Raw genomic sequence first — 14,066 nt, 5'->3', positions numbered from 1 at the left:
GCAACTTCCCTTTCACTTTTTACTTTCCTACACTGGAGAAGGAAATGGCCACCCACTCCAGTGTTCTTGCCTGGAGAATCCCAGGGATGGGGGAGCCTGGTGGGCTGCCGTCTATGGGGTCGCACAGAGTCGGACACGACTGAAGCAACTTAGCAGCAGCAAAGCAAGTTCACAATCCATATCAGTTAGGGTAGATCAGGGTATGGTACAGTGAGGAACAGTGCCAGAATCTCAGTGTCTTAACAGAAGCTTATTTCCTGCTTATATAATGTCTACCACAGGTCTAGGTAATCCTTCCTGTAGCTGTTCTTGTGTTGCTTGGCATTCCACAGTCACTGAAGCAGAGGAAGAGGAGCATCAAACACTGGATTCTGACTCTTATCTGCTTTCACCAGGAAGTAATAAACATTGCCTCTATTCACAGTTCATTGACCAGAACTATTAATAGTTTATGGCCATAATTAATTTCAAGGAAGTGGAGAAGGTGCTTGGTTATTGGTGAGCATAAATAATGACCACCACCTAGAGCTATTATTGTAGATGAAAATAGAAAGGGATGAAAAGGCTTATTGACAAACATTTATATGGTCCTTGTTACATGCCAGATATTATTTTAATAGCTATCAAATAGGATCTCATTTCATCCTCGTAACAGCACTCTTAAGTAGAATTTCAAATTTCCATTCTTACAGCAGGGGAAATTGAGGCTGAATATTCTGCTTTCTCTTAGATTCTGGGGTGGGAGGGAGAAAGACAAAGGTTATAAGTTTAAGTGTGGGACTTTGTGCAAGCAAGGGAATCAAATAATAATTTGGATATTTTATTGCTAGAGCAGAGGTTGGGCTCTAGGTGAGGTGGAGAGTGAGATTTGGAAAATGGATTGGGAAACTGGAAATGGTTTGAGCTGATACTGCAGCTAATGTCACCAATCCTGGAGGCCAGGATGGAGAGCAACTTCTGGCTTTCTGTTTTCTTCTTTCCTCCCATTTCTCCATCAGAACCACCCATTTAACATCTACAGGTTGCATCTTATACCTCTGTCCAGAAACAGAGAGCAGGGATGGAGAGAAAAACCATCCCCAGAGAGAGTAGTGGGTGGGCCATTTTCAAATAAAAGATCAAACAGTGTTAGACTGGACCTATTTTTAACACATTTCTGAGAGTTTACACATAATTATAGCTACTGTCAAATAAACTATATTGTAAATCCTCAAAGGAGGGATAAAAGAATCCTTCAGCAAACCTATAGTAATTACAAACCATTGCTTCCTAATATATCATTTTCTAACTCTTTGCTCTTGTACTGGTTGCTGTTAAACTGGAAAGTGAAGTTGCTCAGTCGTGTCTGACTTTTTGTGACCTCATGGACTGTAGCCTACCAGGCTCCTCTGTCCATGGGGTTTTCCAGGCAAGAGTTCTGCAGTGGTTTGCCATTTCCTTCTCCAGGGGATCTTCCCATCCCAGGGATCGAACCCAGGTCTCCCTCATTGTAGGCAGACATACACCTGCAGCTCAGCTAGCTTTCCCTTCATTTCATAGCTGTGACTTTGGAGTTGGTGAACACCTCTGGGTATTGGAACTCTTGGCTCTCACAGACAACACCACTCTAATTGCAGTACCCCAAGACAGAAGGAAAGGACAATGATTCTGCTCTAAAATGTAATCTTTGCAGTGAAATGCCCTTTGTGTGACATTGAAAGCTTGCTGATTCCTGTCTGTCTCACCTGTATATCCTGTGGCTTGGTTACAACATATGGACTCTGTCTGAAAACCACTTTTAAAATGCTGTACCGGCACCTGCTGCAATCTGCCAGCACATTCCTTCCAGCCAGTCAGTCCATACGCTGCCAGTTCTGCTCTGTTTTCCTTAATTCTATGTTGATTAGGAGCTGTTGCAAGTGATTATCAGGGGTTTCTCTTCTCTGCAGTTCTGCAAAACCAGCGATGGCAGTAGAGATCATCAGATGTTGCTGATCATTACCACGCTATACCAACATCAGGTTTTTTCTATTATTTACAAGGAGCTCTCACTACAGGTTTAGAAGGCTTGATTCTAGTCACAATGTAGCCTCTAAAGCACTGTGGCATCTTTGATTAGGCACCTTATCTCTCCAAGCCTTGCTTTCCTCTTCTGTAAATTGAAAATTTAAACTAAAGGATTAAGAAAAGTGTGTAAACCAAGGATTTGACACTTTCTAATGATCAGTTTTTTTTTTGCAACAATCAAAATAATTGCAAAGTTATAATGCTATGATATTATGAAGGACAAAGAAAAAAGGATGTCATTTTAATTAAATCTGCAGCTGGAAGTAAATGGGGAAATTCTACCAGTAATTGTGTGACTGTGTCTTAATGGAGTCCAAAAGAGTTTCCTCTTTGGGAAGTGTGAGCTAATACACCCACAGAGGAGTGATTAGGAACAGGGATATTTATACTAGATGGGAAATGCTGGCAAGCTGAGATTTTATATCAATACCCAGAAGCAAGATGTGGGCAGCTGATGATGTGCAAAAGAACATGTAGATTTGAGATATTTCCTGTAAATGGTGATGATAGATTTATCATATGTTAGAAGCCTAGGATTGCAATCTATGAAATATATTGATATTATGCATGTATTTTATAGATATTTATATATTTTCTATTATATATGTGAAATTAGCCTGCTTATTAATACCACAGTACCTAAGACTGTGAATGGCTGATTAGTCGTGGTCTGTACAGTAGCCTAGTAGCCATAAGCTGAGGTCACAGAAGAATCACCAGAAGAGGGGCAAAATCCAATTGTCTGTCTAAGCTCAGATTTCCAGTTCCTCTTCTGCTTATACAGACTTCCTTGATGGCTCAGACAGGAAAGAATCTGCCTGCAGTGCAGGATACCTGGGTTCAACCCCGGGGTTGGGAAGATCCCCTGGAGAAGGCAATGGATACTGACTCCAGTATTCTTGTCTAGAGAATTCCATGGAGCTTGGAGGGCTACAGTCTATGGGGTCCCAAAGAGTTGGACACAACTGAGAGATTTTGACTTGCATTTTCCTCTTAAATCACACACAGTAAACTTCAGAAAGAGAGCTGTAACCTCAGCCACATCTCTGACTCATGTCCTGGCAGGCTAATCACCAGGATCCAATCTGAACTTGAGCTCCTTGTTATTTAACTAAAGACACTCCAATACATTTATACTAAAAAAAACACCCCTGTGCATTTATAAGACATTCTAGTTGTAGGGAAATGAACTGGCACCACCAGGAGTGCTTGGGGTAGAAATCAAGGCTGCCTGCCAGTGTACTAAGTTGCTTCAGTCATGTCTGACTCTTTGAGATCCTATGGACTGTAGCCCGCCAGGCTCCTCTGTCCATGGGATTCTTGAGGCAAGAATCCTGGAGTGGGTTGCCATGCCTTCTTCTAGGGGATCTTTCTGACCCAGAGATAGAACCTGTGTCTCCTGTAGTTCTTGCATTGCATGCGGATTCTTTACTGCTGAGCCACCAGAGGAAACCCAGAAAGCAAGGCTGCTGCTGCTGCTGCTAAGTCGCTTCAGTCGTGTCAGACTCTGTGCGACTCCATAGACGGCAGCCCAGCAGGCTCCCCTGTCCCTGGGATTCTCCAGGCAAGAACACTGGAGTGGGTTGCCATTTCCTTCTCCAATGCATGAAAGTGAAAAGTGAAAGTGAAGTCGCTCAGTCATGTCTGACTCTTAGCGACCCCATGGACTGCAGCCTACCAGGCTCCTCTGTCCATGGGATTTTCCAGGCAAGAGTACTGGAGTGGGTTGCCATTGCCTTCTCCCAAAAGCAAGGCTAGGCTAGTGTTATTCCAAGTCTCTTGATTTTGTGTGGAAAGAATCCTAGCAGAGCAAACTGCTTCTTACAGCGCATCAACCTTCTGGGTTTGATCAGTCACCCAGTCTCTGGAGGAACCAGTGGAAATTTCAGAAGAGAGGGAGAAAATGATCCTAAACTAAAGCCTGGATATTGGCTGTGCATTTATGTGTCTCTTGGCTACAGGCTAGCTTCCCTCCAGGCTCAGAGAGTAAAGAGTCCTCCTGCAGTGAGGGAGACCCGGGTTCAATCCCTGGGTCAGGAAGATCCCCTGGAGAAGGAAATGGCAACCCACTCTGGTACTCTTGCCTGGAAAATCCCATGGATGGAGGAGCCTGGTAGGCCACAGTCCATGGGGTCGCAAAGAGTCGGACACGACTGAAGGACTTCACTTCACCCACTTTGGCTACAGGCTATGGCCCTTACACAGACTGCTCTGGAGAGGGGGACAGTAACTTGAGCGCACTTGGTAATCTAGGGGTCTCCAAAGGAAGTCCAGACACCATCCCCGCTTCCCTATTCCCCTGCCCAGAGTAGGGGCAGAGCAGAGGTTATTTCTTCTGACCCCTTCCAGGGAGAATCCTACTGATTCTGAGCAGCCCAGTTTGATCGTTTCTAGCCCAGTTTGATCGTTATCTAGCACAGGTCCCAGCAAAGGGGACGCCCCCATCCAACTCTCCTTCCTTCCTACTTTATGCTTTGCCTCGCCACTAACCTCTGACCCGGTGGGAGCGCACTTTCTGTCTTCACTCCTCTTCCCTGTTTATGCAGTCGTCCTTTCTAGACAGGCCCGGGCGAAGCCTCCGGAGCGAAAGCCTTAAATCAGTTTTTCTTAAACTTGAGCAAGAAGAATATTAATCCGGAGCGCTTCTTAAAGCATTGTTAGCCCCAGCTCCCAGAGTTCCTGGTTTCCGAACTCTGGGGTAGAGCCGAATAATTTGCATTTTAAACAAGTTCTTAGGAGGTGCTTCCAGTCCGGGACCACTTAGAACCACGGCCTTAGATAAAAGGAGGTATCCTTGCCGTCATGAGCTCCCTCATTTCTTTTCCTCTGTTGCCCCAGTCCCTTCACACTTAGGCTATTTTCCCTTCTCCGTCACAGACTCTGGCTTGTGGGCTCTGTTTTTAACGGTTCCCCTCCTGTCGCTGGTTCCGAGCTTTGTAGGAAACGATTCCCGCTCGCAGTCTCCGGTCCTGGGCAGCTTCGCGCCCACCGCCTTCACGGTTTTTCCACTGCAAATGCTGCTCGCTGCACTCTCCTTCTCTTGGAGGGTGAATTAGTCACCCTCTTCCCCTACTCGTTTCATTAAGTGCAACCTTTCCCGCAACTTAGCGGCGGCGGGGCTCGCCGCTCGCCTCTGCGCTCCGCAGCCCTGGGAAGCATCCCAGTGCAGTCGCAGCGCCCCACCGAGCGCCAGACCTAGCCTGGGGTGCAGGGGCCATTTCCGAGCCCCTCCACCACCCCCCCTCACCCTCCCAGCTCTGCGCTCGGACCTTATGTGGCTCTGGCTCCAAGGCGTGGGCTAGGGCGGGTGCAGAGAGCTCCTCTGTTAAGCTTCGGGAGCCCAAGCCCAGAGGGGGGCAGTAGCAGCGTCAGGTGGCTTCTCTGCGTCCCCGCGCGCCGCCCAGTCAGTCCCCTTTCCGCTCTCAGCCTGGGCTGGAGCGGGAGATGATCAACACCTCCGCCCCGGCAGCCGCGTTCCCGGGTGCAGTCGGGACTCTGGACCTTGGCAGGAGAAACGGAGATGTGACCCCCTCTGACTGCCTATTGCTCTCTTTGGCATCCTGCCTGCCTCTCCCCACTTTCTCGCCCTCTTCAGGGACCCATTGGACAGCGAGCGTTAGCCTCGATCTCCGGGAAGAGAAAAGCGGCCACCGGGCGCGCAGCCGGGCAGAAGTTGGGCTCAGCTGGGCAACCCTGAACCAGCCGCGCCAGAGGGGTGGATGAGGGAAGGGAGAGAGGAAGGGGCAGTAGAGAGGGCTTTGAGTAGGCTTTTCCTGCTCCCTCGGCCCCGATGGTCGGGGCAGGGGGAGAAATGCTGATCCCGCGCCTAGGTGACCGCCGCCGCGACAACAGCCTCAGCGGCAGCTTCAGCATCAGCACCGGCGGGACAGCGACAGCGGGGGCGGCGCAGGCGCATTGTGCCCCGCGGAGCCTGCAGTTCCCGAGCCCCGTGCGCGGCACCGCCACAGTCTGGGCAGCGGCGGCCGGGGGAGTGCTACTACCATGAACTGCCTGGTCCTTCTCCCCAGAGCTGCTCATCCGGGTCGGGCTGGAGACACAGTCAGGGGACCCCGCCGCCGCCGCCGCGCCCCCTCTTCTTTCGGCTCGATCTTCTCTTCCACCTTTTCCTCTTCTTGCTCCACCTTCTCTTCCTGCAACCCCCCCTCCCCCGCCGCGGATCCTGGCCGCTGCTCTTTAGACCCAGGATGCCGGGGGGCAAGAGAGGGCTGGTGGCACCGCAGAACACGTTTCTGGAAAACATCGTCAGGCGCTCCAGTGGTAAGAAGAGTTACAGTCAGAACACCCCTCCACCTGCATCCTGCCCACCCACGCCCCCATCCACCTCATCTCATCCCTCTCCCAAGGGGGGGAGGGGGATACGGACGGCCCTTTCCAATGGCCTCAGTTACCAGGTGGACCTGATGTGAGGTGGGGGTGGGAACGAGGTGGCAGAAAGAAAGTTTGTTGCAGCCCCTCCCCAAGACTTACTCACCCCCCTCCCACCTGTCCAGAGCGGGGAGCAGAGGAAGTCGAAGGGGAGTAGCGGGTAGGGAGGAGGTACAGCTGGAGAACAGAGTTGAGTTTGTTGAGGGATGTCTTTCTTGTTCATCTTTCCACCACATTTTTTTTTTTTTTTAAATCAAGTAGACTGCAGAGACTGATCAAATTTTTAATCTCGGTGGAAGGGCTTCCCTTAAGTTGGGAATGGCTGTGAAAGTGGCTCCTTAAGATTTAAGTCTCTGGAATGGCTTTCAGGCCCAATGGGCACCGTTCAAAGGAGCCTAGTGTTTGGGAGCCTAGTGCTTGGAATTGAACCTAAGAAAGAGGGAAAGGCTGGAAAAAGGGAAAGGCTATTATTCTGGTCAAATTTGAAGTTTCTTTTTTCTGAGGCATTGGTCTGTGTTGATCTATATGATATATTTGATTTGACTTAAACAGGAGAAATATAGAGGGAACACAATAGCTACTGTGTTTTTAAAGTAACTAAAGAAACAATTTTAAAAATGCCGTCCTACCTTGCTACTGAGGCTAGGGTTTTCTTGCCTTAAAGTGACTTTAAATTTCTGTCCATTTCTGCCTTCATTTCCTCTAAGATATCTGAATGGGGATGGTTATATATTTCACCTTTTAGGACCTTGTAAACTTTGTATTTTACTGAAATATACATCTTCGACTTGTTTTCAAATCTTTTATATAATTTTTAATTTTACAAGCAAGATATGTAAAATATGCTTTAAAGTTGTCCTTTTTTCCTTCAGAAGCCAGTTATTTTATTTTGAGATCCTTTGCTTGGAGAATTATAAGAAAGACATTTCTGCATATTAATTACAGTAGATCTTGGACTAAAGCAATGGAAATGCTCTATGCAGTTCCATAATCATTGTTTAATCATTCATTCATTCAATTAAACAATATTTATTTGGATGCCTTATACAAGAGACACTCTGTGGAATCCTTTGGATAAAAAATGATTAAGACACTTGTGCTTTCAAAAAGCTCCCTGCTTAGTGGGCAAGACAGAGAGAGGCACAATTGTGCTTTTCCTGAATTGATAGATTAAGTTGTTAATTCTTAGGATATAATCTCTTCTAAAACTAGGTTTGGAAATATTTCCCTTGATTTTGGGACTGTAATGTAAGTGTCCCAAGGTACTTTTCATCAATCTCTGACATGGTATTAGGCTTTAATTTGTGACTTTTGACTTTATTTCTTCCTATTTTATCAATGCCTGTTTCAAGTCTTGAACTGACCTTTTGGGGTTGGAAAAAATGGCTAATAGGCCTGGTCTAGTTTTAAAAAATAACTATAATATTTTTAGCCATTCCAGTGTGATTTTGAGTGTGTGTTTGATTTTTTATGATAATATAAAATATGAACTCATTATGGTAGACAATTTATATGTTTATACATTATTTCCTATATTAATATTGTATAGAAACCTGGAGTACAAAGAGATATTACTATTAAAACAACCAGTTTGGGAAATTTAAAGTTTATTGGAATTAGCTATTTAAGATATAGCTTTTAAGATAGAGCCCGTTTTTTTCAGCTTTCTCATCCTCTTGGGTTATTTCAACTCCATGCAATTTGGTCTGCAAGAGGACTTTTAAGAGAAGGCCTTAAAAATTTTTGGAGGGTTCTCTATTGCTCTGCATGGTAACTAGAAAGTAGATGAGAATTGACTGAAGTTTACTCTTATAGCATCTTTGGATGAAACTTCTTATACAGACTGAAACTATGAGCCAGTTTGCAGAATATCTTTTATTTTTGATATACCATGAAATTATGACTTACTTTATGTGGCTTAGAAATAGCTGCTTCTATTGCCTCCATTTTAAATCCACTATCCAAATTAATGAACGTTTTATCTTTTTTACACGTCATGTTATAATTGCTTCACTGGCTTAATGTTTCTTTCCATGGATAGCAGCTAGTACAAATGAAAATTCATCTGTTTTTGCATTTTAAATATCACCTCTAATTGCATGTGGCTAACTTACAATACAGCTACTCAAAACCTCTCAGCTTTGTTTGAAATGTGTTAGATATTTGAGGTAAGTATATGTTCTTGTGTATGTAATCAGTACTGAAATGTCTCCATGCCACTTACATAGGAAGTACCTCAGAAATTGAGAATTACAGTGTTAAATTTTGTGGGAATATCCCACAGTTGTCGTCATTTGTGTATGATTTGGCAGAGAAATAAAAAAATTCATTCTGAGAAATTGTTTAATTGAGATTAACAGAAAATACCCATCAGGGTTCTCACAGATGGATTGAGTTTGTCACAGTAAAGATTTCATTATTCAATAACTTAACAACGTTGAAAGTGATGTATTTGCAGAGCTTTAGTGGAAAAAAAGGGAAGTGGTACTCCCAATATATTTAAGAATTGAAGAAAGATGGTTTGGGATTGGCTATTTACCTGTCCTCCATGAAATTCTTCTTTTTCTGACACAACCTCATTTTCTTCTTGTGAAAAGATCAGATCTTTTAGTGAGAATCAGATGGAGTACAAACATATGTAGAGCTGCACACAGATAAAATACAGACAGGTATCCACTCAGACACCAAGACAGATGCAGAGGAAATACATTCTTTCACACACTCAGCGGGCAAAAGAGAGATGTAAAAAGTAGCGGAATATAGAGAGGGAGGGAACAAGAAGTAGGGGAGAGAGAAAAGGAGGGATACAAGCTTTTATTTATTAGGCTATCACTAATGAGCTGAAATCTCAGTCAATTAGAAATCCATCAGAATACTTCTTGATGAAGAACAAAAGAGCAAGAAGTGTGATATATTTGGGTATAGTTTTTAAACATGAGGATTTCCTAATAGAGTTCCAAACTCCTCAGTTGCAATTTTCCAGAATAATGGTGCTGTATTCTTTGCCCTAGAGTGGCACTATGGCCTATTTGCTGTTATTTTACGCTTCATGAGATTGGATTTTTATTTTCCTTATTTAGTTGACTCAGTCTGTTATGGGAAAGCATTTCAAATTGTTATTGGTGATTCAAAGTCTATAAAATAAATAATGAGGGCCATTGAGTAGGATGGATACAAACATACTATATAGCCAAATACCCAAATGGTACAAGTAGGAAATTCCTCTTTTAAGATAAAAGATAAGATCATTTTTAGACAAATAAAAGGAATTACAATCATTACATGTGATTCTAACAGGCAGAGAGTGCACATTATTTACTCCAAGAAGTTGTAAAGGTCAAGAGCATAAATGCAATAGCAAGATTTAGATACATTTTTGGCTAGTAAAATCAAAGCATGTAGTTAGGAAGAGAAAGTTTAGGAACTATGTGGCGAGTTCATTACAGACATGCAATGTCTCATAGAAGGCTTCCATCCAAAGTGCTTACTGACTGAATCTGTGTCTGAAACATTATTAGGTTAGCTTTCCTTATTTAAATTTCAGTATTTTTGCAAGCTCTTCATCCATATGTTTTGGGCTGTAGGGAGCAGTACACTTATGGGTAGAGGGTAGGTACCTGAAAGAAAGTAGCAGTTTTTTAAAGACTTTTAGGTAGAACTTTAGATTTAAACAAAACAAAATATTTCCAAGGCCTTCAATGTGATTACTGCTTTGGGCAGTACATTTTTGTGTATATGTTGGCTTTGATTCCTTAGCAAATAGGCAGACATTGTTAGTTTGAGTGACAGTAACTAGTTGCCATTTTGAAATTTTTAACTATAAAAATAATTTCTTTTAAATTAGAATATAGCTATTGTTCTTTAATATTTTAGACATTAGGAAAAACTAGAAGTGTTTTCTTTTTAGAGAAAAAAAAGGGGCTCAGGAAAGAAGAAAACAGAAAAAGCAGTATTTTATGAACTGTTTAACCTTCAAGAGAAGCAACTCAGTATACTGTTTTCCATTTTACTTGAAATACCTCCCCAAGTACTTTCTTTGCTCTTACCAATAGGAAAATCTAAAATAATTTTTGTGCTATAGTTAATATTTGTAAAAACTGAGATCTTAAATGAGATCCTATAGGAGAGGAAGTAGAAAACTAGTGATTTAAAAACAAACAAAAAAAAGACATAATGACTCATAAGTATCATCCAATTTAAAAAAATGATGAAGGACAAATTTTTTTTTTTGGTATAGAGTACTTGATATTTTTTCTTGAAAGATCTAAAACATTCTTCAGGGGATATTGATAAAACCACTTAGAATTTCTGAAGCTTTGGTTTATGGTCTTATGATGTATCAGTTCTACTTTTAAAATATCACAGAGGTTGAAATTACACTGACCACTTCCTAAATTATATTTATGAGTAAGCCAGAGGATTGTCCCATTCTTCAGAGTCCACATTGCCTTATATAACAGATGCAGTACTTTGTTGACTAGGGAGTTGCTTATCCCAGGACATCCTTGTGTTCACTAGAAACTGCTCTGTTTGTCTGTCTTTTGCTTGATTCCAGAAGTAGTTCAGTTCAGTTCAGTCGCTCAGTTGTGTCCAACCCTTTGCGACCCCATGGACTGCAGAGGTAGAAATCCACACGCTTGGCCGTCTGTCAACTGCCCTATGAAACTGGAGCCTATTATACAGAGTGAAGTAAGCCAGAAGGAAAAACATAAATACAGTATACTAACGCATATATATGGAATTTAGAAAGATAGTAACAATAACCCGGTGTACGAGACAGCAAAAGAGACACTGATGTATAGAACAGTCTTATGGACTCTGTGGGAGAGGGAGAGGGTGGGAAGATTTGGGAGAATGACATTGAAACATGTAAAATATCATGTAAGAAACGAGTTGCCAGTCCAGGTTCGATGCACGATACTGGATGCTTGGGGCTAGTGCACTGGGACGACCCAGAGGGATGGTATGGGGAGGGAGGAGGGAGGAGGGTTCAGGATGGGGAACACATGTATACCTGTGGCGGATTCATTTTGATATTTGGCAAAACTAATACAATTATGTAAAGTTTAAAAATAAAATACAATTAGGAAAAAAAAAAGAAAAAAGAAAAAAAAAAAAAAGAAACCTATAGCACAGTATTTTATAGAGTAGAAGGGAGTAGCTATGACTTTTTTGACAGTGACTGAGTAAATTTCTGTAAAGGAGTCTTTTAGTTTAGTTAATATTTATCTTTTGCTTTCATTGTTAATAATAGCTGCTTGCTAGCATGGAGGAACAATGCTTCCACATTCTCCAGCCTTTAGTCTAGGAAAAGGTTGCACTGTCTTGTAGTTAAGATTCACCACAAGAGGGCACTATAGGTTCTGCCACAGGTAAACTAATTTACATCTGTTTCTCTTTTCTGTCCTTTTCCTCAAGTTTGGGGGTTAAAACTCAATGAAGTTAGCTGTCACTCTTGGCAGAAAATATCTAAAATAGAAGACCCATAAGAAAGTGAAATGAAGAAAGGAATTGCAATCTTATATTAGTTGATGATAACCAACATTTTCTGACTGACTGAATGTGATATTAGTAAAAACAGTTTATGGAAACAAATTCAAATTTTAGATTAGTATAACATTCGCTTTAGCAGATGAACAAAATGTTATTGTAACCATCTCAATGTGGTGATAGTATATATAAAATATGAAGTTTTGCAGAATAATTATGTATAAATAATGTTCACATTAGAAGGATGAATACATATTTTCTGTTTCAACAAAAAATTTCCTCATCAGATGTCTTAATATAATTTTGATTAAGTTTGATCAAGTAGAATCAGTTCATGATAATGCTTTGATTTTATTAAAAGATAGTTTACAGATTTACAGATACTTACCTAGGATGTTACATGATTCTAGTAGTTCAATGTTATACAAACTTTAAAAATGAAATACAGAGCTAAAATAAATATTCTTCAAAGTTTTCCAAACTTATTAAACTCTCAAAAAATATGATTGGAGGTATAGTACTCCTTTAAGAGGTTTTATTTCTTATCCGTCATCAAGTTTGAATCTTGGTTTTAGGGATTTTTTTTTCTTTTTGGTAGGGTTAGAAACCATATTTTGAGAGATGCTCTGAAATGTCCTAAACAAAATCAAGTTTTAGTGGGAAAAATTAAAATGTGTCATACAGTACTTTTGTGAATAACATAGATACAGTGTGATCGGAGAAGGCAATGGCACCCCACTCCAGTACTCCTGCCTGGAAAATCCCATGGACGGAGGAGCCTGGTAGGCTGTAGTCCATGGGGTCTCTAGGAGTCGGACACGACTGAGCGACTTCACTTTGACTTTTCACTTTCATGCATTGGAGAAGGAAATGGCAACCCACTCCAGTGTTCTTGCCTGGAGAATCCCAGGGACGGGGGAGCCTGGTGGGCTGCCGTCTATGGGGTTGCACAGAGTCGGACACGACTGAAGCGACAGCAGCGGCAGCAGCAGTATGAAAACAAATAAACCTGAATAACAAATCACAAAACCAGTGGTAATTATTGTGGAAATTGAGGTCAAAGAAAGTAGTCTTTATGTGTTGTAAGAAATGGACATTTGTAAAATATTTTTCTTTACTAATAGAATTTTAAAAAATCCAGTCTCATGTTCTTGCCACACACACAATAAAGCAGAATAGTAACTATGTGAAACGATGGACATGTTGATTAGCTTGATTGTATACGATATGAAATCATCAAGTTATATACTTTAAATATATACAATTTTTATTTGTCAGTTATACCTCAGCAAGCCTGAAAAAACATCCTCAGTGTATTTCACTAAATATGCTAGCTTAATAATGTAGGATATAACTCCTTTTCATCATTGAAGAATGACTAAAAAGAGTCATTTGAATATTCTCATTTTATATAATGTAGATGTTTTAATATTAGAAAGACTTGGTCTTGAAAGATAGTTGATCAAATGAACACTGACAATATTGTCACATATTTCAGAGTGCATTTTAGACATTATTTTAGTATTTGGTTGTTTATGAATATTACTACTAATGCAAAGAAGTATTTGTATACATTCTAGATAATGGTTTTTTTGATATATTAAGCTTTCACATGGGAAAAGATAAGAAAATTAAATAAAAAGTGAAATAATTTATAAAGGAAGAGTGGTTGAAAAGCAATTTGAAATCTTATTGAAATGGATTTCTTTCTTTATTGGGTCTGGTCCCATCAGGGAAACATAAGTACTAAGTCCTATTGATTTCACAAGATATATGATTTTAGATCTGAGATTAGGTGCACAATCAGCAGTTTCTAGAGATAATGACAAATAGCTGGGAAGTCAGGGACGTGTCGGATATGGACTAAGCTGCTTGAGGATATGGGTTGTACCTTACACATACTTTTATGTCCTCCGCTGTGGAGAGCACTGTGTACTAGTTGAATAAATGGTTTTTTTTTTTTTTTTTTTTTAATTTTGTCTCCTAAATTAACCAAGTCTAGAATTGATGTTTTTCTAAAATACGGCTGATTAAATCTATTAGGTAAGCTTGTATCAGTAATTGCATAGTTTAAAATATTTAGATAACCAATGTGTAGATCTGAACATGGAAATCACATTGAATGGGGAAAATCAGATGGGACT

At 41.3% G+C, this 14,066-nt stretch overlaps 1 protein-coding gene across 2 annotated transcripts in view; it reads left to right on the top strand.

Moving 5' to 3' along the window:
- The window catches only part of KCNH5 (potassium voltage-gated channel subfamily H member 5), a 425,893-nt gene that overhangs the window by 26,731 nt on the left and 385,096 nt on the right, over positions 1-14,066 (top strand). The window contains exon 1 of one of the 2 annotated variants that reach the window (XM_019967980.2): positions 5,444-6,324. The exons of the other annotated variant lie outside the window; for it this stretch is intronic. Coding sequence (XP_019823539.1) covers positions 6,252-6,324 — 73 coding nt within the window. The 5' untranslated portion in view covers positions 5,444-6,251. Of the gene's footprint in view, positions 1-5,443; positions 6,325-14,066 lie in introns of those variants that run through there. 2 annotated transcript variants of the gene reach the window in all.

This window comes from Bos indicus, chromosome 10 (assembly GCF_029378745.1).
Source record: "Bos indicus isolate NIAB-ARS_2022 breed Sahiwal x Tharparkar chromosome 10, NIAB-ARS_B.indTharparkar_mat_pri_1.0, whole genome shotgun sequence".
NCBI classification, from domain to species: domain Eukaryota; kingdom Metazoa; phylum Chordata; class Mammalia; order Artiodactyla; family Bovidae; genus Bos; species Bos indicus.
Note: the sequence above shows the minus strand (reverse complement) of the source record. Positions and strands in the feature narration are given on the sequence as shown.